Source organism: Trachurus trachurus (genome assembly GCF_905171665.1).
Source record: "Trachurus trachurus genome assembly, chromosome: 1".
Taxonomy (NCBI): Eukaryota; Metazoa; Chordata; class Actinopteri; order Carangiformes; family Carangidae; genus Trachurus; species Trachurus trachurus.
In genome coordinates, this window is record NC_139891.1 from 32,317,966 (window position 1) to 32,338,376 (window position 20,411).

General features: G+C 42.9%; 1 protein-coding gene across 1 annotated transcript in view; it reads right to left on the reverse strand.

Moving 5' to 3' along the window:
- cacna1ab (calcium channel, voltage-dependent, P/Q type, alpha 1A subunit, b) overlaps window positions 1-20,411 on the reverse strand; it is a gene marked incomplete at both ends in the record, with an annotated part of 208,654 nt that overhangs the window by 20,345 nt on the left and 167,898 nt on the right. The window contains 5 exons of the mRNA XM_083969756.1: window positions 3,377-3,480; window positions 7,061-7,168; window positions 7,569-7,674; window positions 19,242-19,338; window positions 20,099-20,226. Coding sequence (XP_083825882.1) covers window positions 3,377-3,480; window positions 7,061-7,168; window positions 7,569-7,674; window positions 19,242-19,338; window positions 20,099-20,226 — 543 coding nt within the window. The remainder of the gene's footprint in view (window positions 1-3,376; window positions 3,481-7,060; window positions 7,169-7,568; window positions 7,675-19,241; window positions 19,339-20,098; window positions 20,227-20,411) is intronic.

The following is a 20,411-nucleotide window of genomic DNA, read 5'->3' on the forward strand; positions in this document are numbered from 1 at the left end:
CTGGTCGTCATGGCAACTCAACTGAAAGCCGTCCATCTCCCCCTCCTCCACCTTTTGGGTTTGTTTGTTGTTCTCTGGACAGTCAGTCTGGGTTTGGGTTTGGGTTTGGCACCCCCCACCCCCCTTCCCCCAGTGATGCATCCTGGGAAAAGTTCACGGTACAACAGACACGTAGGTAACAGTACAGGTGGGGGGTTATGTAACAGTGGACGCTGGCCTGACAGAGGCTTGGATGGAGAATGTGTCAGCGGTGGCGTTCGTATGTATCAGCCGATGACCAGGTGATGACATACACGCTGCAAAAACTCAAAATCTTACCAAGAATATTTGTCTTATTTCGACTCAAAATGTCATTTCTAGTCAAAATAAATCTAATTATACCTAAAATAAGACTCATCACATTTAAAAAGTACATTTTTACTCTTTTTAAGCAAATTTTCCACTTTAAATAAGTAGAAAAATCTGATAGTGGAGCAAGTTTTTCTTTCTTATTACAAGCACAAAAAAAACTTGCTTTCACTGGCAGATTTTTCTACTTATTTCAGTGGAAAATTACTCAACTGAAACCGGCCCAGTGGAAAATTAGTTTGAAACAAGTGAAAACTGTCAAATTTTTAGACGATGAGCCTTATTTTAAGTGAAAAGAAATTAGTTTTGACTAAAATTGAGACATTTTGACAAGAAATAAGACAAATATTCTTGGAAAGATTTTGAGATTTTGCAGTGTGGGGGTCTGATATTGTCCTTTTCCTTGTAGTGCAGTACAGAGCCACTGGTCACAGGAGCCTCCACTCAACATCCCACCCGCCACCACAGACACACACAGATACAGACACACACAGGTACAGATATACAGACACAGGTACAGACAGATTCATGAGGAGAAAATGGTTCTTGGTTAGAGAAACTTGGTGACAATCGACCTGGATTGACCAAACAGGGAGAGCTTGATAAGTCAAGGTCTCGTCTCTTCCTGGAAGGATAAAGCGAGAGAGCGTCAGAGGGACGGAGAGACGACATGGTGGACGGGACTACAGACAACAGAGAAGAGGGACAGAAAGACCAACAACAGAGGAAAAGTACAACAACAAACATATCTGAGACACAATAACAACAGCCCACAACAGCAAACACCGACAGATGAGACAGAGAAAGAGACAGAGAGAGAAGAAATCCACCCTCTGCTTCAGTTCACCGTCATGTGATGCTGCTGTTATTCTTGGTCGTGGTTATCTAACGCTGCAGCCTCTTAAAACACCACCTGCTTTCTGTTTGTTTTACCTGGATGATCTCTGCGCTTTAACATTTCTCACACAGACAACAATCGTGTTGCTTCCTTCATTTTCTGCCATAATGAAAAGATGTTGTTATATATACAACGCCACATGTCACTGCTACAATGAGATTATAACAAAAAAAAGATAATATTATAAGCTTTTATAATTTTATTCATTATTTTTTGTTTCATCTCTGCTTTTCAGACTGTACTTTAAACACAACACACATTACTGATGCATTGTGTAGCAATCTGTTTAACATACTTGTGAGGGTCCAAAATTTTGATCTTTGTTTATTGCAGAAGTCTCTAATATGTGGACTGGACTAGAGTCTGGATCTGTATCCAGACCTGAACCTTTAAACTATTTATTACTGAGACACTAATAGATTCATAAGAAATAAAAGGGAACTGGGAAATAAGGTTGAATTTAGAAAACATTATAATGTGGAATGGGAACAGGGTGAAACATAAGTCTAACTTGTCCTATCTGTACATTATCTAACTAATATCTAAATTAGTAATAATTATAACTTGTTTAACCACTAGCACAACTTCTCTGGTCTTTATTGTACTAGTGTCATGTGACGCTACTACTGCAACTTAAGTCAGTCCATGAGTAAACACATGGAGAGTCAAGACCAGAAACAATAGTCCAATAAACAAGTGTGTAAAGTGGAATTTAAGAGGAAAATACACGTTAAACTGTTCGGTTTTAAAGATGTGTTGAGCCGACTCCTTTAAATATTTGAAAAAGGAGTGGAAAAAATCTGAAAATGGAAAAGTGAAACCTCAGTTTTTAGTTTGTTTTTCTAAGATTAAGCTCTTTATTTTAAGAAAAGCTCTCCTATATGTAGAATACTGAATATTAGATTTGCTGTTACTTATACTTTGCCACATATTCAACAGCCAATCAGTGATGGATATGGTCGGGTGGATTCTTTCTTCATAGAGGAGGAGAGGAGGAACGAGGTGGGATGATAGAGGGATGGAGGGACGGAGCGACAGACACACAGACTGGTTTAAAGTCCTTGTGCGCTGCTGATGTTGAGAGAGCCTGTCCATTCAGTCCAATGGGAATGCTGCATTCAGGAACATACCGACAATACAAGTGTCACTGCAGATGCCGTACTGTAAAGACTGGCGAACATACTCTCCTGTCACCTGCTCCTGTAACGCTCCTTGTTTCTTCTCGCTCTCAGTCAATATGGAAGCATATTTAAAATCTTTATTCTAGGAGCAAAATGAGGACTTTAACATTTTAAAAAGATTTTTAGGTTTTAGATTTTTCTGGAGTGAACAGGAAGGCATCACGTGAGTGGAGAGATGTTTTCCACACGTCCACAGTGTGCAGACTGAAAATAGACGGTGGGAGCGAGTGCATCGCAAAAGGCATTCATCAACGGGAAGGGAAGAGCACTGACACTGAACGAAATGTAAGGCCATGTGGTATCATCATCATCATCATCATCATCATCATCATCATCATCATTGTGAAGAACATTATAAACAACAAAAAAATCGTCATTTTAACTCAGTGAATCCACTGTGAGAGGAAAATCGTAGCAGTAGGGGAGTGAGAGGTTGATAAAATGCAAAAAACAGAGGCAAACAGCTGGATTCCTCGGTTTGCAAACAGGGTAAAGAAAGAAAGAAAGAAAGAAAGAAAGAAAGAAAGAAAGAAAGAAAGAAAGAAAGAAAGAAAGAAAGAAAGAAAGAAAGAAAGAAAGAAAGAAAGGGAGCGACACGGTGCTAGAAAGGGGACGAGGTAGACTTTCAGGTAGCATGCTAATAAAGGGAGCACAGGCTGGGGGGGGGAGAGGAGGTAACGTCTGGGGTAAATGCGATGGTTTCTCCTGAAGGAGGAGGGGGGGGGGGGGGGGATTTAAATGTATAAGACTTTGATTCTTATGCTTTTAAATCCACATCTGGCAAAGGGAGGTCAGTCTACAGGCTCGGGGGCAGCAGCAGAAAGAAAGGGGGTGAGGGAAAAGGAAAAAAAAAAAGGGGGGGGGGGTAACAGGTGTTTTTCTTTTTTGTTGCGTTCAGGGGTGGGGGGTGGGGGGGTTGTTTTTCGTTCTCCGGAGAGGTGGGGTCTACCTGTTCCTCTCGCAGCGCCTGCTGCTTTTTGGTCTTGCTCTGGCGGTAGTACTCCATGATCATCATGGCAGCGTAGATTTTGCCCACCGTCAAGTCTGTGGCTGCTGAAAAAATGACAAGTTACCCTGCAAGATTAGACCCGAGCGAGATGGGACCCTGAGCCGTGGGGGGAGGTGGGAGTGGGGGGACAAGACACATACACATCACCAACACAATAACATGCAGAATACACCAGTGATGGAGGAAACTCTTGTTTAGCGTCGGTCCACAGAGGGAAGGAGGAAACCTGACTTAATTAAACTGTATGTTCAGGCTCAAGTGAGTCTAGTCCACCTCCAGAGGTCAGAGGTCAGTGGTGATCAATATTTATGACCAACAACACTCAACATTAGTCCTATTGGTGCACTGGCATCCAGAGGCACACAAAGGAAAAGGCTTAGGGCCCCCAATGGGAAAATCGGGCCCCTGATGGCCGCTCCTATTGGCAAACACTGCAAATAACAAGTATAGCCCGTTCTCTTGTAAAGACACGACTGCTGTAGCTAACATCTAACATCTAACATAACACATTTTAAATCACTTTTACAAAAAAATGCATTTTTAACCACCGGTGGACCTTGGGGTTTAAATACCATGGGCCACAGATTTTACTTTCACTTTTATTATTCATTGGCTGGATCACTATTTGTCACTGTTTTCTCCTTGTTTTATGTATTTCATTTTTTTTTTTAAATGTGCAGAACTTTTTAACTTTAGGTGCTATATAAATAAAGTTTATTAAAATTATTATATTACCTGCAGATGAGGCATTCAGATTTTTTGCAATAATATTCTCTCTTCTATGCTGCACTTTGTGCTGTCTCTGCTGTTGTGGAGAATGTGCATGTGCACATGCATTGTCCAGTTTCAGTCAGATTAAGGTGTAAACATGCAGAAGAAATTCGGTTTCCAATCGCATTTGAGCGTTTTAGTCTGATCTGGAGAAGTCCAGTCATTTTACATACACTTTTGTCGTCCAGTTATAGACGGATTAAAACCATAATTTGATTTTTAAATGTGCTGACTGTCTAAACCTCCTTCATGAAGCCTCCTCTGAAACGGAGCTGAGCCCTATCGCTGGTGCACGACACACAAATACAATATTACATTACAACACTGTACAGTTACTAAACACAACAGAGCTGGTAGTCTTTTCACAGGCAGATGCTGCACCTTTCTATATCTTATCAATCAATCATCATTCTCCATACGACCATACTGTCCTATCTAAAAATAAATATGTCTGATCTAAAATATTAAGGCTGAGGACTGGGTAGCCACCTCACTAAGAAAGACGTGGTGGTGGTGGACGCCTCGGTCTAATGATGCCTGAGAAAACAGGAGCTCAATTTTTTTCTGAAAACTCTGGACATGTATCCCCAGAGTTTGGATGAAACACATAAAAAACATTTAAAATCAGAAAAATATTGAGCTTTGTTTTTGGTTGTCAAATAAAAAAAAAATAGCGGAGAAGGTTCTTAGTGAATGAGAGGCGTCCTTTTCAAAGTGGCACAGCTACAAGTCCTTCAGCATTAAAAGTGTATTATAGTGTGTGATGATAAGATATGACCACACATATCTTATTAAACTACTGGACAATAAGACATGCCAGTGCATTGTATATTATCAGGTGACATGCATGTAACAAAACAGCCTGAGGTTATTGCTACACATGCATATATACATAATTATACTTGGGTTTTACTAGAATCACCTCAATAATCTGATTCTACACAGATCTACCTAGAAGTGGTCACTCATCACAATCAATAATAACTCATCAGTCTAGACTCTAGATCTATTTCACCTATTGATCTGCATCTAGTTTTCTTCCTGTAGTGAAAAGACTTCTATAGAGGATCTTCTATAGCAAGCACCCCCTGATACCAGGTCTGACCGAGTGGGTGGAGAGATCAGCAGTGTGTGTGTGTGTATACTACTGTCTCCACTGTGTGCTGGTGAGCCTACAGTTCATGTATGGTGTGGCGCATTTGCGTATAAGATGTTTATATGTAAAAAGAAATGATGCTGGGACTAATTTAATATAATGATTTCTGCCAAAGTATGAACTCAGAAGCCAAAATTGGGCTACAAATGGCACATGGTTAATGTAGAGGCCAAATCCCTAGACATCATTGAGGAACTCTGGGTTCATTTGTCAATCAAGAAGTTGGGTGTTCCCGCATATAAGCTTGCAGAGAAGAAACTTTCTGTTGAGACTGTGACAGACAATGAAGAATAACTAACATCCCTTAAATGATTTTGGTTTATTGCCTGTCTGCATCCATTTTTGATGTGGAACCTCTGTCTCCCTCTACTGGCAGAAGGAGTAGTTACACCCACAGTGCTCTCCAATGAGGAAAAGCCAAACAAACCAATCGATTGTTGGTTCTCACCGTGATCCTGAGTGTCTGTTTTTCTGACTTGTCTTGGATGTGTCTTTGTTTTTTTTTTCCTGCATTTGTTGCTTAGGCTTCTTCCGCTTTGGTAAACCAATCATTTGACATGGTTACTTGTGGAGCGGTGCAGGAATGTCACGAAAGACACCAGGTACAAGACTCTGGAGATCTACCCTGATGCCGACAGCCTTCATCAACATTATGTGAACTTGTTTAGCTTGAACACAACAGACATTTATTTATATAAAAGTCCAACGGCATGGCTTTAAAATACACCAACTAAAACCAAAGGTGCTGCTCACTGCAGGGTTGGTAAAGCAAGAGGACGGTGAGCAACAGAACCTCTCTGGGGTTCATCTGGACCAGCATCTTTTCAGTCCATATTAATTGGGCCTGGTGTTGACTTGACCCTTTGTTGGGCAAGTAACCACATTAGGTAACTTATTTGTGACAAATAAAATAAGTTTTAAATATTTTATATACACATGTTTTTAAAAAATGATTACCCCTGAAATGTGAAGATGAAGAACCATAGATGGTAACGTCTTTGTCCTTGATTTGCAAAAACAAAATACAAAACTCTTCTAATATCTTCCAATAATGATTGAGTTTTGAATTTCAAAGTATGGGTTAAGGCTTGGTGGTAAGTAATGACCCAAAACCTAGCATATCTCTACCAAAAAACAGTATCTCTGGTTTAGATGGGCCTTCCAACAAACACATGTCCTCATGAACAGGAGGCCAGAAAGTGGCTTTATCTTTGTATTATTGGAAAACCCAGTGAGTTACTGAGTTAAGAGTTTATGAGGGTTTATGAACCTGGGAACAAGAGTTCTATCGTCAAGGGATCATCAAATCTGATTGGGGCTCATACGGACAATATTTTGCAAATCTTGACCTTGAGTTTTTATGTATCTCGTCATTGATCAAGTGTCAGTCAATGGGACTTTGGACTGCTGTGAAACCACCTAAATAACTTCATGGTAACCTTGCTCATAGTTATATGTTGCTTTGGACCAAAGGGACGTAGAGATGAAGAGAGAACCTACAGTGGTGGATGTATGCATGAAGATCTTTATATGCATGTATGCGTGTAGGTAGGCCTTCGGTGTGTGAGTTCAGTGTTGTAGTGGCCTGATCAGGAGATGCGAAGCAGTGAATGACACTGACTGGTAGAAGCTGTCCTCTTGGTGAGTTGGTGATCGGACACACAAACACCACTATGTGCTCTTCGCCTGCAACTTACCCTTGTGCGGTGTGACCAGCAGGTCCAGAGTCTTCTGGGACAAGTTTGGCCAAATCGCCATCATCTCCTTTCTCAGTTCTGCGTCCATCTGGTGCTTGTCTGCACCACCTGAGGCAGCCCCCGCCCCCACCCGCCACCCAGACCAGTCCACACACCAAACACACACACACACACAAACACACCAAACAGTTGCACAAACATTCATTTGCACATAAACACAATGCGAAGAAGGTGCAGACCAAAAGGGTGGCACGATGGCACAAAACCCCAAAAGAAATATATTTATCCATTCACCCGTTTGCACACACACCCAAAACAAAACAAAAAAGTATTTAATTAGTTAGTGTCACAGTTTTTGTCATATTTGCTGCAAATAATCTGAAGCATTTGTTGCAGAGAAACAGTTGGAAAAATACCCAGGAACACCCGGGAATATCAGACAGGACGAAGAGACAGAGTGTAAAGAGGGGTGATAGTACTTTAGGGGAATGGGGTGGGGGCGGCGTACCCTTGGCAATCTTTATATCCAGTGCTGTCCTGATCAGAGCCATGAGGGTGGAGTTAAAATGCACCGTGTTGTCGTCGGCAACCGGCAGATCCATGCGCAACAGCCTCTGTGGAGAGCCAGTCAGGATGACAGGATGAGAAAGGGACGTGTCCTTCAGCGAAAAGGGGCGGTGTTCCTGAACCTCCAAGGAAAGGGGGTAGGGGGTCGGGGGTCGGGGGTGGAGGCGGGGGTTGAGAGAGCTCCATAGACAGCAGCCAATTAGAGCCCTGGACTGGATTTGTCCAGGCATCTTAGTCAATGTTCCCTGAGACAGATTGGTGTTGAGGAGTGGACGATTTCAAGTGTCACTACGACTCTGATCAATGAAGTACAATGAGTCAAGTGATTGAGTTTTAAACGTCCTCTAGTAAATTTGTGCTGCATTCAGGTTCAACCGCTGAGCCGTTGTGGGTGTGTTTAAGTACTTAATGTTTGCTGCACACGTTTTTTTTCTCCATCCTTTCATTTAAGTGCATGCATTTGCAATTGTTGCAAAGAGCATTTGCTTGGAGGAAAGAAAGGTGACTTCTTGCGTCTCCTGTTCATTTGGTTTGTTTTTTTCCCAGTGATACTCTACGTTGACAGCACAGCTATCCAATGAGGGCCATCTGCTGCTAAGCAACTGTGAGAGCCGAGAACCACAAGGAAGAACAATCAGAGCCAAAATGGCCTCCGACCCAACCTGTGCCCATGTTCCCTAAAATGTGTGAATGCATTGGCGCATTTACACATCTCTGTTGTTACACACATAGAGATATAGATATATAACAGTACACATACACCAAACCCCACCCACACCAACCCCCTAGCATCCCTCCCCACCCACTTACACACAATTATTTGCACAGACTGCAATTAAGGGCGCTTAATTGGAGTCCTTAGGAGACAAACTAGGTCGACTGGAGAACAATAACAGTATCACTGGTGTAATTCTGCTATTTTTCAGGAGACTGCTGTTGTTTATTTCAACTGAGGCATCCGCTATAGAGCTCCCCCTACCTGTCAGGAGGTTCCCTGTCTTTAAAAAACATTTCTATACCAAGGTAAAACCAATGGAGAAACCCGCAGATAGAACGAAACAAGCCTGAGGGTGGGTGGGAGGGGGCCACCTGGAGGCCCCCCTCCCCCGCACTGCTGCTTGTCATTTCGTTCCTATCCTGACTTGGTTTGGCATCCATTGGATTTACCTACGAACATGAGCGTTGGGCACTCACGATGGCAAGCACGGTAGTACAATGGCGGTATGTGTGTGTGTGTTTGAAGGAGGGTGGGGGGGGTTGTGTATACATGCTCATGTGTTCCTGAGTGTTGTGCGAGTGTCGGGCATGCCCAGAGCCAACAAGTCGTGTGTCAGGCAGAGGGCATCGGCCAACATCCACAGCGCTCGGCAGCAGCAGTAGCAGCGGCAGCAGCGGCAGCGGCAGCGCAACAGCAGCAGGCTCGATGTCGCCCGTAGCCATGCGACACAGAGTGCGGGGAATCGCATGCAGCACCACACAACACACCCCCGCTAGGAAAAAAACCCACACACAGAGCATGCAGCATGCCTTTTTTTACTACACTCCCATTATCTAAGCCCCAACTCTTCCCACCTGCCCAATAGCCCAATATACCCCTTCCCTCCACCCTCCACCCACCACCACCTCCATTTCCCTTAAAACCCACTTTCACAATACAAGCAGCCGTGCATCCGCGCAAAGAGAGTATCCTCAGTCTAATTGGGTTAATCCTACTGACTGATTCATTTCGTATCTTTTTGTTGTTTGGTTGTTGTTGTTTTTTTTGCTTTTTGTGCTCTACATTCATGATTCCCTTAATTAGAAAAAGTCAAATTGAACAGCGATGGTTGTGTTTCATATCAAGTCAAGATCTCTCTCAATGCCAAACGGGTGCAGTGTCTTTAAGGGGGACTCAGAGTTAGAGGATTAGAGTTGTGGCATTCCCTGAAAGAAGAAAAAAAAATCATAGAGAAGATCAAAAAGAGATGATTGATGTTCTGTTTTTGTTTGGTTTTGGACCAACCAGACTTTGTGGTAGAAGTAGTAGTACTTGTAGGGTAAAGGGGGGGAGGATGGGGAGTCTATCAAAGAGGGGGGACACACGGTAGGGGGGTTGGGGGGCAGCAGTTAGTCGACTTAAAACTAGGTGGATCTAAGCTTGGTCATGAGATGTAGTTACAGATAAAAAAGGGAAATGAGAAGGGAAGAAGAATAAGAAGAAGAGGAGGAGGAGGAGGAGGAAGATCGTGGAAACACTGAAAGAGTAAAAGAGGAACTGAGAGGACGTGTCTCAACTGGAGGCACCAGAGAGAAACTGAGTGTGTGTGTGTGTGTGTGTGTGTGTGTGCATGTGTGTGTTGAGATAGAAAAAAGGGAGAAGAGAAGAGAGGCTGAAAATTACAGAACAAGACAAGAGATAAAGACGAGGACTTAAAAACAACACTGACAGAAGTTTACTGAGAAGTTCAAAGGTGCCGTAAAAAACAAAACAAAAAAAGAAAAAAAAACTAGCGAGGCCGAAGCCTCCGGGTCCACTACAGGGAAGACCGAGACATTCGTCTGAACTTTAAGAGGAAATCAGTGTGAAAAAGGTCAAAGATGTCCGACCTCCATCTCTCTATGCCGAGACAAGACGTGACGACTCTCTGATCTCCAGATAAGAAAAAAAAAAAAAAAAAAAAAGGTCCTTTAATGGACTTAAGTCTCAATGAATAACTGGAGGGCTGTGATGGCTGAAGTATGTGATGGGAGGGGGTAGAGGGGGGGCACTGCCAGGACAGTACTGGAGAGAGAGAGAAAGGAAAGAGTATGAAGAGAGCACAGGCTCTGATGGAGGGATAGATGGATGATATGATGGGATGAGGTGATTGCAGACAGACATGTGGACGCAGAGATAGAAGGACAGAGAGAGAGAGACAGTTGAGAGATCAAAGAGAAAAGAGAGAACAACAAAAATGAGTAAAAAGTTAAAGAGAAAAAAAGAGGAGGAAGAAGGAGGCTGACGCTCGGATTCAACAAGGGATCTTAATGTGTGAACAGTAAATCTGTATTAATATTAGGGCTGGGACTATATGCTTTTATCCCGATTTGATTCTTCTATGATTTTTTGGATGGCGATTCGATTTAAATTGCGATTCTACGATATTGCCGATTCTCTCGATTTTTAGTCTGCATTTTTAACATTTATCTGCACACAAATACTGTAGAAGCCTATAAATTAACATACTCCATTATAAAGTGAACTTAAACCCTTTTCAAAACCTGTACTCTCTGTATGTATAAAAGCATGCACATTGCACAATATTAAAAAAAAAAAAAAAAAAATCGATTACGATATTTATGTGAATCGATTCCCACCCCTAATTAATATAATATGATTCTGCAGGTAAAGAGATAAGTCTGAGTTACTTTGACATCTGCAAACGTCTGGGGCCCCCGAGGGGACAAGTGGCCCCTGAAGGCCCCTTCACATTCTCCCTTTTTGTAATGACAACTATAAACTTAAACTTTCAACTGAAGCCTTCATGTTGTCTCAGTGTGCTATGTTTGCCTCTGCAGAGTTCTATACTGCATGTGAGGCTTTCAGGGTCCATCTGTAAATCGTAGCTCCTACCAATGAGGCGTTTATGGAACATCTGGGAACATCTATATACACCCTGAAGGGGTGGAGTAGGAGGTGCCTCAGAGTCAAGGATCTCCACCTGTTTGGTTATATACTGTGTGTATTACCGATACAGATACAGTATAAATAGCCAGTTTGACATCAAGTATTTTACAGATTTCATGCACCTCGTGTTTATTTTTCTCTTTGGAAGGCCCTGAATTAATTCACTTTTCTGTCAACAGTAAACAAAGATTCTGTTTTTCTATCACAAACATTCAAACTAAGTCGAAAAAAACAAACAAAAATTATTCTAAGAAATATAATGTTGGATATTTGTCTCTGCCCCTGAACACCTCAAACATGATCAGCAACATTACGGGAACTCTTCTCTTTCCCCTGAAACAACTGGGCTCCAAATAATGTTTTAGCTGAATCTGGGCGTCAGTAAAGAAAAAGAAAAAGAGAGAGAAGAGAGAGAGAGAGTGACAGAGTGGAGGACAGAAAGTGCAGACAACAAGACAAAGAGATGCTGAGATGCTCGACCCAGATCTTTACCCTGACGGTCTGAGGCCAAAGACTCAAGTTTCCTTGGGTGTCAAAGAAAAAGCAATAAGAATCCAAATGCATCTTGGAAAAAGACCAAAAAAAAAGGGGGAAAACTAAGAAGGGCCAGAACTTTTCCTACTCATATTCATTACAAATCATTGTTATCATTATTTGCATGTGCACAGCGTGTGCACGTGTGGGGCATGTGTATGCGAGCACTAAAGAGCCATCCACAGGAATAAGAGACCCAGAGGACCGAAGACAGACGCCCTTGCCGTTCCTTCTGTACCTGCATCGTCAGCACAGAGCTGCACGGTGTGAATAGAAACCACTTTACATGATGTTTGGATCTAACACTGGTCCAAATTTATTTAATTATGCATGATCCATAATGTGTAAACCATCGATTTTTCACACTTTAGTAGATGTGAGTGGGTCAACTGGTCCTCAGGATGTAATGTTCTTTTAATATGTTGCAAATAATCAACAAATGTGGCCAGATAATATGTTTCAATGATACTTTTTACATCATTTACTTTCAATTTTTGGTTTTAACTTTAAAAAAAGAACGAATAAAACAAGCTATAGCTTATATGTACAGGTACTTCTACTGCAAAATAGTACAAATATGCAAATTTCTATTAAAAAAGAAGTATTTTCTTGCTTAATGTTTTCTATCTGTTTGGTGTGTGTGTGTGTGGATGTGTGTGTGTGCATGCGTCCGTGCAGGTTGCAGAGGGACTGGCAAAGCCTTCTCCGTTCCCTTACTCCTGCGGCCTGACTGGGGGGGGGGGAGGAAATAAAAAAAGGTAAAATATAAAAGAAAAGAGGGATCGACTACCACTCCACTATCACTTCACTTCACTGCACGACAAAAGCCCATCCCTCCATCCCCGCGGTCGGAGAGAGAGAAGAGAGGACAGCGCTCACCACCACCACAACCACCACTAACAGACAATGAGGAGAACACACCGCTGGGAGGAGGAGGAGGAGGAGGAGGAGGAGGAGGAGGAGGAGAGGAGGAGGGGGTGAGGAAGAAGAGGAGGAGGGAGAGAGGAGGAGGTTTCTCCTCCCCAGCGATGGGGAGGTTTCAGAACGGAGATGGGAGAGGACAGACAGAGGAGAGGGGAGAAGAGGAAGAAGAATGAGGGGATAAAGGGAGGAACGAGAGAGAGAGAGAGGGAGAGAAGGAGGAGGGAGGGGGGAGGTGGGGAGGGGGGCGAGTCTACCTTATAGGCGACCCGGGCGGGACACCTCTTCCCAAGGCCTAGCGGCGGACACATGTGTCTTAGCATCTGATACATGTCTGTGTAACTGATCCGGCCGCTGGGGTGGCCACACACAAACACACACACACACACACACACACACACACACACACACATGCATTCAAACACCCACGCACCAACACACACACACCGGACAGAACAAACGAAGACGGACGACATGAAAACGAAAGAAAGAAAAAACGATGAGGGGCGGGGAGAGGGAAGAGGAGGAGGAGGAGGAAGAGGAGGAGGGAGACAAACAGAGGTGAGTTTCAGGGAAGAGGAGGAGACATGAGGAGAAAAGTAAAAGAAAACCGACAAAGGAAAGGAGGAAGAAGGAGGGAGGGAGAGGAAGGGGGGAGAGGGGGGAGGGGGGGAACAAATACACAGAGGTTATTGTTTTGATCGCTGTGGATTATGTGGTTGCTGTGGTGAGAAGAAAGAGAGGAGGAGGAGGAGAGAGAGAACGAGGGGGTGTGTATCTACGTGGCTTCTAGTCTGGTTTATCATAAAGTACCGGGGAGGGAGAGGAGGAGGAGGAGGAGGAGGAGAGGTAAGAAGAGGAGGAGGAGGTGTTGTTTAGTTTAGTTAGTTAGTTGTTGTTATTGAGATAGTACCGTTCTATGCGAGGTGAAAAACGAGGGGGTTTGGGTTTTTCTTTTTCCTTTTTCCTTTTTTTTTGTTTGGTTCTTTGCCCTCTTTCAGCCGCTCGGATAGAACTGGCAGCGGGGCTTCCAGCAGGCAGAGAAAAGCACCGCTGCACAGGTCGTCGGAGTGATCGCGTCACAATGACAAGTCAATGCAGTCCCATCAGCTACTGAGGCTGCGTGTCCACCAGGAGCCTCCGCACACCGCCGCACTGCACACGGCACTCATGGGAGCCCTCGCTGGTGAGGATGATGGTGATGATGATGAAGAGGAGGGTGCTCAACAGCTGGGTCCCGGCTTTTTCGGGGGTCAGGTCGCCCACATCACAAAATAAAACCATCATTTAACGGTAACACTTTATAATAAGTACACGCTATCAACTCATTGAGTGCCGCGCTCCTTTCCAAAGTTTTAGTCAAGTGTACCGGCAATTTAGACCATTTTTGACGATTTTTGTAGAGCCACAGTGTATTCTATATTATTGCCACCAACACATACTGTGGCTCATTTGAAAGGTGAAACTTTCTGCTTCAAATAGCCACAAACCGTTTGTTTCTACGTGCCTCTGTTCCTGAGAAAAGTCAAGCTAAACATGGCTGGGTTTCACCAAAATCCCTCCTTTTTTTCTAGAAAAGGAGATAGAGCGTCTTTTATGAAAGGTGCTCTGTTTGTGTCTGTCGCTCTTCTGACACTCGCATTTCTGGATCAAAGGGCTCGTGTAAGATAAATATATACAACAATTGTTGTTCTATTCACAAAACCACCAGCGGGGGCGGGGGGGGCGCCACTAAACAACAATAACACAGACGCACCGTGCCGTGTCACAGCTTCTCCCCGCGGAACGTGAGGGTCTGTCGGCCACAGCGCCTCGGGAAGACCGGTCCCGCCGGTGGTCGCGGTCCTTCTGTGGTTCGGGTCGGTGATGCCGGTCTGCTTTGACCCAGAGACCATCAGATTTTACCGCGGGAGGACTTTGGGGAGGACACGGTGTTGCTCCAGATGAAGACCGGGCGGACTGTCGGCTGAGAGCTTCCTGTTTCTGCTCCGAGCAGCTCGAGCAGCTGGAGCAGCAGCGCGGGTGAGAGCAGAGCAGCTGCTGCATCCACATGCAGAACTCCGTTTGCAAAAGCCGAGTTATGATAAAAACTTCCAGATCATGAGCTGTCATGAGTTTTTGATCGTCATCTATTTCAGTTCTGCTCGTCGTAGAGTCCCCAAATTTACACATAAGGTGTGTTAAAGTGTCTAGTTTCATAATTTAAAAAAAAAGCAAAAAACGAGAAATTACGTCTTTGGCACTCAATGAGTTAAGCTAGCCTGGAAACCATGGACCCAATCACAGAACGGGGGAGGGGGCAGCAAGACGATGACGACACACTGAAGCGACTTTGTTGATAGCTCGTCGATCCAACATGGCGGCAGACGCTTTACCTTTTGATGCAGCGTTAGAAAGTGTTTTAAATAGTTTATTTTGAAAAAAGAGCAACGTTTAGCGTTTTTTCCCTCATTGGATTTCTGTGGCTCTACATACGTCATCGGGTATGCTTGATACGATTGGCTATAAGCTACGTATAGATGCATTTGATAGGCATTCGTAGCGCCCAATAAACAGCTCTAACCACACCTCAAATACAAAAAAATGAACGGGTGGTTCCCTGACCGAATCTCAATCTACATTGAGATGAGGTCTGGTGTTAGCCAGGCTACTATTAAGCATTAAATACTGAATTCATCATTTATAACACATGAATGCTCATTAGCATGTAGTTTATAACACAGTTTAAAATGTTTTACTCATCATTGATACGCACTAACTGTATTTATAAACTACATACTAATGAGTATTCATGCGTTATAAATGAGGAATTCAGTATTTATTAACGCTTAACTAATGCTTAATAGTGTGTACTTATTATAAAGTGTTACCCATTTAACTTAACTCAAACTTAAATCTGCATCAAAGCCATTTGAACAGTTTCTTCAGTGTTTACATTATTTCTACTATTACTATTACTTAACTGGGTGATGCGACCCTGAGATTTCAATGTAAGTGAATGGAAACAGTTTAATCTGTGTATCTGTCTCTATGTGAACCGACTATATTGTATTTTTAAGAGCTTAAGGGCAAAATGAACAGTTTATATGGGCCTGGAGATAAATAAATATACACTAACTGGTAAAAGTCATGGACAACCTGAGAGTCCTTGAACTAACAGGACCTGCCTACTTTAATGTCACTTGGAAAAGCAAAGTAGAGCAAAAGTATACTTAGAAAGTAGAAAGTGTTCACTTTTATAATTATTCAAATCCATATTTTGATCCCGTCGACGGGCTGGTGGATATTAAGGGGTTAAATAACTTGAGGTAGCATTAAAGTTATTTTACATATCAAACACTTGCTGGATGTCATCAACAGTACTGCCAGTCTAGGTTTTATTACATTGTTGTAAATGTTATGTCAGAGGCTTCATTTGATCCAATGATCTTGTCCATTAAATAAATAATAAAAAAGTGCAGCATGTGTATTTTAGACCATTAGAGTAATATAAAAACAACCATCAGTGCATCTGCAGCTTTAATATATACCTGGGCACTGAGGTGTTTTGTCACATCAAACGACTATTTCTGACTAGTTAAGGACAAAATCCAGAGAATTAATTAGGAACAAACTCAAAATATGTTTTTTTTGTGATGCAGGCGATCTGATCTTTTAACATGTGTTTTTCCTGAGCCGGCAGACAGCAGCACCTTAAAAAGACTGAAGACGTCATGACCAGCGATTCCTCCCACAAGCGCCTGCATGTCGGCACAGGCAGTTACGAAGAGGTACCTGGTGGACACAACACCTTTTGATGTCCAGAGAGTCCCTGCCCCAAACCACACACACACTCACCCCTCCCCACACACACACACTCAAAAGAAAACCCCCCACACACACACACGCCCTGCCCTTTGAACCTTCCGCAGAGCCACACACAGAGCAGGAGGTTTGGCCACGTTATCGTAATGCAGTGTTTTCAGGTAACAGTGAATATATGAGCTGTTACCACGAGGCCTGTTACATTCTCCACTCAAGGTGTGTGTGTGTGTGTGAGTCGACACTAGCATGTGGGATACACAAGCTCTCCGCTTACATAACAAATGCACACACAGGAGAGGTAACGTCAGTGCACTGTCTGCTATAAAAAAAAAGAAAAGAAGACTCTATGCTACACTTGATGCCTGCAGGCTGAGAAGAAAAAAAATGCTTATTTTAGATTTTTTTTTTTATTGATAGTTTGTTTTTCTGCAGAGAAGTGATGCAAATTCATGAGTTTAGAGAATTTGTTGTGTGCATTCTTTATGAAGAGCTTGTAACAGGCCTGACGGTTGTTTTGACACCTTGAATCTTTAAAACCACCACGTGCAGGATGTAAAACCTTCGTCCTTTGTGGCAGAGACATTAAAAAAAGTTTGATTGTTCTACATATAAAAATAAGACTCTATTGTAACGTATAGACTACACATGGTGGCTTTAATATTTAAGATTAAATATTGCAGCACAGTGGTTCACAAACATGTGTCATGGAGGCACAGGAATATGCAGAGTATAAAGGATAAAGGTAGATAAAGCTCCATACAGTATAAAGGTAGATGTTTGTATTAAAGCTCCATACAGTATAAAGGTAGATGTTTGTATTAAAGCTCAATACAGTATAAAGGTAGATGTTTGTGTTAAAGCTCAATACAGTATAAAGGTAGATGTTTGTGTTAAAGCTCCATACAGTATAAAGGTAGATGTTTGTGTTAAAGCTCCATACAGTATAAAGGTAGATGTTTGTATTAAAGCTCCATACGGTATAAAGGTAGATGTCCATGTGTAGTGTGATTATAAAGCAGCTCTGGGTTCTATATTAATACTGTGAAAGTATCAAAGCCTCAGTCCACAGAGAAATGCACACAGCCTGTATTCAGAAACTGAGCCTTAAAACCAGCCGTCAGGACTTCCTGTCACTTTGTGATGTCACAACAAAGCCCCACCCCCTCACCACCTGTACCCACCATCCATCAAAAAACTTGCAGGATTTGGTTTCTCTGAGTGTTTTATTCTGAAATCTGTTCCTGTTTTTTTTTTTTTACTGGATCACTCAGAAACAAAACAAGTCAGCCATCTTCTGATTGGCTGACACCAACTTGTTGTTACTGGAGCTCCAGAGAGAAACTGAGAGAGGAGAGAAACTAACCTGAGATGGTTTTTGGTTCTTAAAGTCACAACTATGACCTAGTCCACACGAACACGGGTAATTTTGAAACCGTGTGTTTCTCTTCACGGTTTTGGCCTTTCATCCACACGTAACCGTTTCTTGACGACATTGTTCGACGTCACACTGAGCAAGGGCAAACAGTAAGTTGTATCCATGGAGACTTGTGGCACGCTCTAGACGTGACCAGCTGACGGAGTTGCTGCAGAGCCTCCAGTCTCTGGTTGCTGTTACCGGCCGGGTGCTATTTAGCATTTAGCATTTAGCATAGCCATTGTTGTTTTTCCCGGTATGAATTTTTCCAGCCTTGTGATTGGCTAAAATGCCCTTCCTGTTAGGAGTGCTATCGCCACCTACTGCTTTGGAATGCACATGACATTGTTTGAGGCGAATTTTGCGGTCTCATGTGGACGGGAGTTATTTTTTATCACACCAGTGGTGTGGGCGCAAAACATTTTTTAACCGGGGTCCATAAAAGTTCGGTTTCAAAAATACCAGTGTTTGTGTGGATTAGGCCTAGCTATATCTTCTTATCAATAAGTATTCTGGAGCTTGAGTTTGTTTTCTTGAGCCTCGATGACACACGGTAGGAAAAACACCGGCCTAGCTAACGGCTAACGGCAGGGTTAGCTTAGTGTGGCGCCAGTATATTCGGACCAAGCCCTCTCTGCGTATGTCTCTATACTACCCTCCCTCCTCACCCCCCACTGAACCCAAACTCAAACAAGAACAATGCACATTGCTCGACCGTTTTTTTTCTGTCCAGGCAAAAAAATCAGACAGCAAGCAAGAAATAAAAGACGATGGCTGCCTGAAGTCCAGACTCTAGCGTCTGACGTCATAACTGAATTAAAAAAAAGTGAACACACCAGTGTCGTCGTTAACCCCAGCGTTCAGTCAGAAGACAATAGCGAGTGCAGTGCACCACCTCATGCTTCACACACACCGCTTACCGGTGTGCGTGTGTGTGCATGTGTGTGAGTGAGAGATAGATTGTGTGTGTGTGCGCATTTCTGCATTGTCCCAAACATTCTCATTGTCATGTCAGAATGCATATACAACAGAAACACCACCACCACCACCCCCACCCAGAAATAAAATGACCCAATGGTGAAATGAGATTTAAAAACAAGTGAATAATGCAACAAACCCGAACAGAAAAGTCAAACCAAATGAAATAAAATATATAAATGAATAAAAGTTGAAATAGGAAATAAATTGTTTAAAAAAAAACAAATAAAAAAAGTGATAAAGAGCGACATTCATTCCAGTTTCTTAAAGGCGAGCAGGTTGCGTTTAAGTTTGTGCTTTAGAGGTTTGGTCCAAACCTTGCAGGCCACCCTATGTGGGCATTTCTTGCCAAGGCCCAGGGGAGGGGAGATAACTCTCAATAAACTGTACATATCCTTATAATGTATGCGCCCGCTGCAAGAAAAATACAAGGAGGGAAGGTTAGGAGAGGGAACACACAGGTCACAGAGAGAGAGAGAGAGAGAAAGAAAGAAAGAAAGAAAGAAAGAAAGAAAGAAAGAAAGAAAGAAAGAAAGAAAGAGTAAAGATGTCGAGGAAGAAAAAGGTAGAAACAGGAGAGAACATTTATTTACACTCAGAAAAAGAGGTGTAAGACACCTTCCTTTTGTGTTTGCTCACACACTTACACACAGAGGAACAGGAGAGGGTTACATTCATCTCAGCTGTGCAATTAGAAAGAGTTCAGAAAGAAAGAAAGAGAAGTAGAAGTAGAAGATAGGAAGAAGGTCGGATCATTCTTTTGCTCGGACCGGACGAGCTTTATAACATGACTTGACCACTTCTAACTCGTGTCATCGTCATCACGTGATGCAGATGCTGAGTCATCACAAACACACACACGTGTTGTGTCGTGACGAGAGAGGTCGTTGGCCCCGCCCACGTTTCAGGGGCCGGGAGAGAAAGTCAAGGGTTAAGAAGAAGAAGTCATTTTACATTCAATAGTCAGTGTTTTTTTTTTCTTTTCTTTTCTTTTGTTTTTACGCTACACATCAGTTACAGCTTCTGTGTAATTCTGCTGCTTCAAGTGTGTCTGTGTTGTTTTGTTTCTGCCTTTTTTAGTTATTGTTTAAATTACGTCTACAGAAAGTGTGTGTGTGTGTCTGTGTGCATATGTGTGTGTGTGTGTGTGTGTGTGTGTGCGCGTGTCACTCACCAAGCGGCGGGGTCGTACTCGGCCCATATCCTTACGTACTCGTCCAGGTGATGCGGCCCCAGGATGGACGAGTCTCTGGTCAGGTACTCAAAGTTGTCCATGATGACAGCAACGAAGAGATTCAACATCTGGAGCGAGGACGAGACACACACATGTTCATATGTGGATTCTCTGTGTGTGTGTGTGTTACATTTATTGTCTTTTTTTGCTGGATTTCTTTCCTAATGTGCACTTGGGTCTTCATACCTCCCCCTTTTTGCTCCGTGTTTGTCTTTTATAATATCTAAATAAAATGAAAAGTCCTTACTTACTT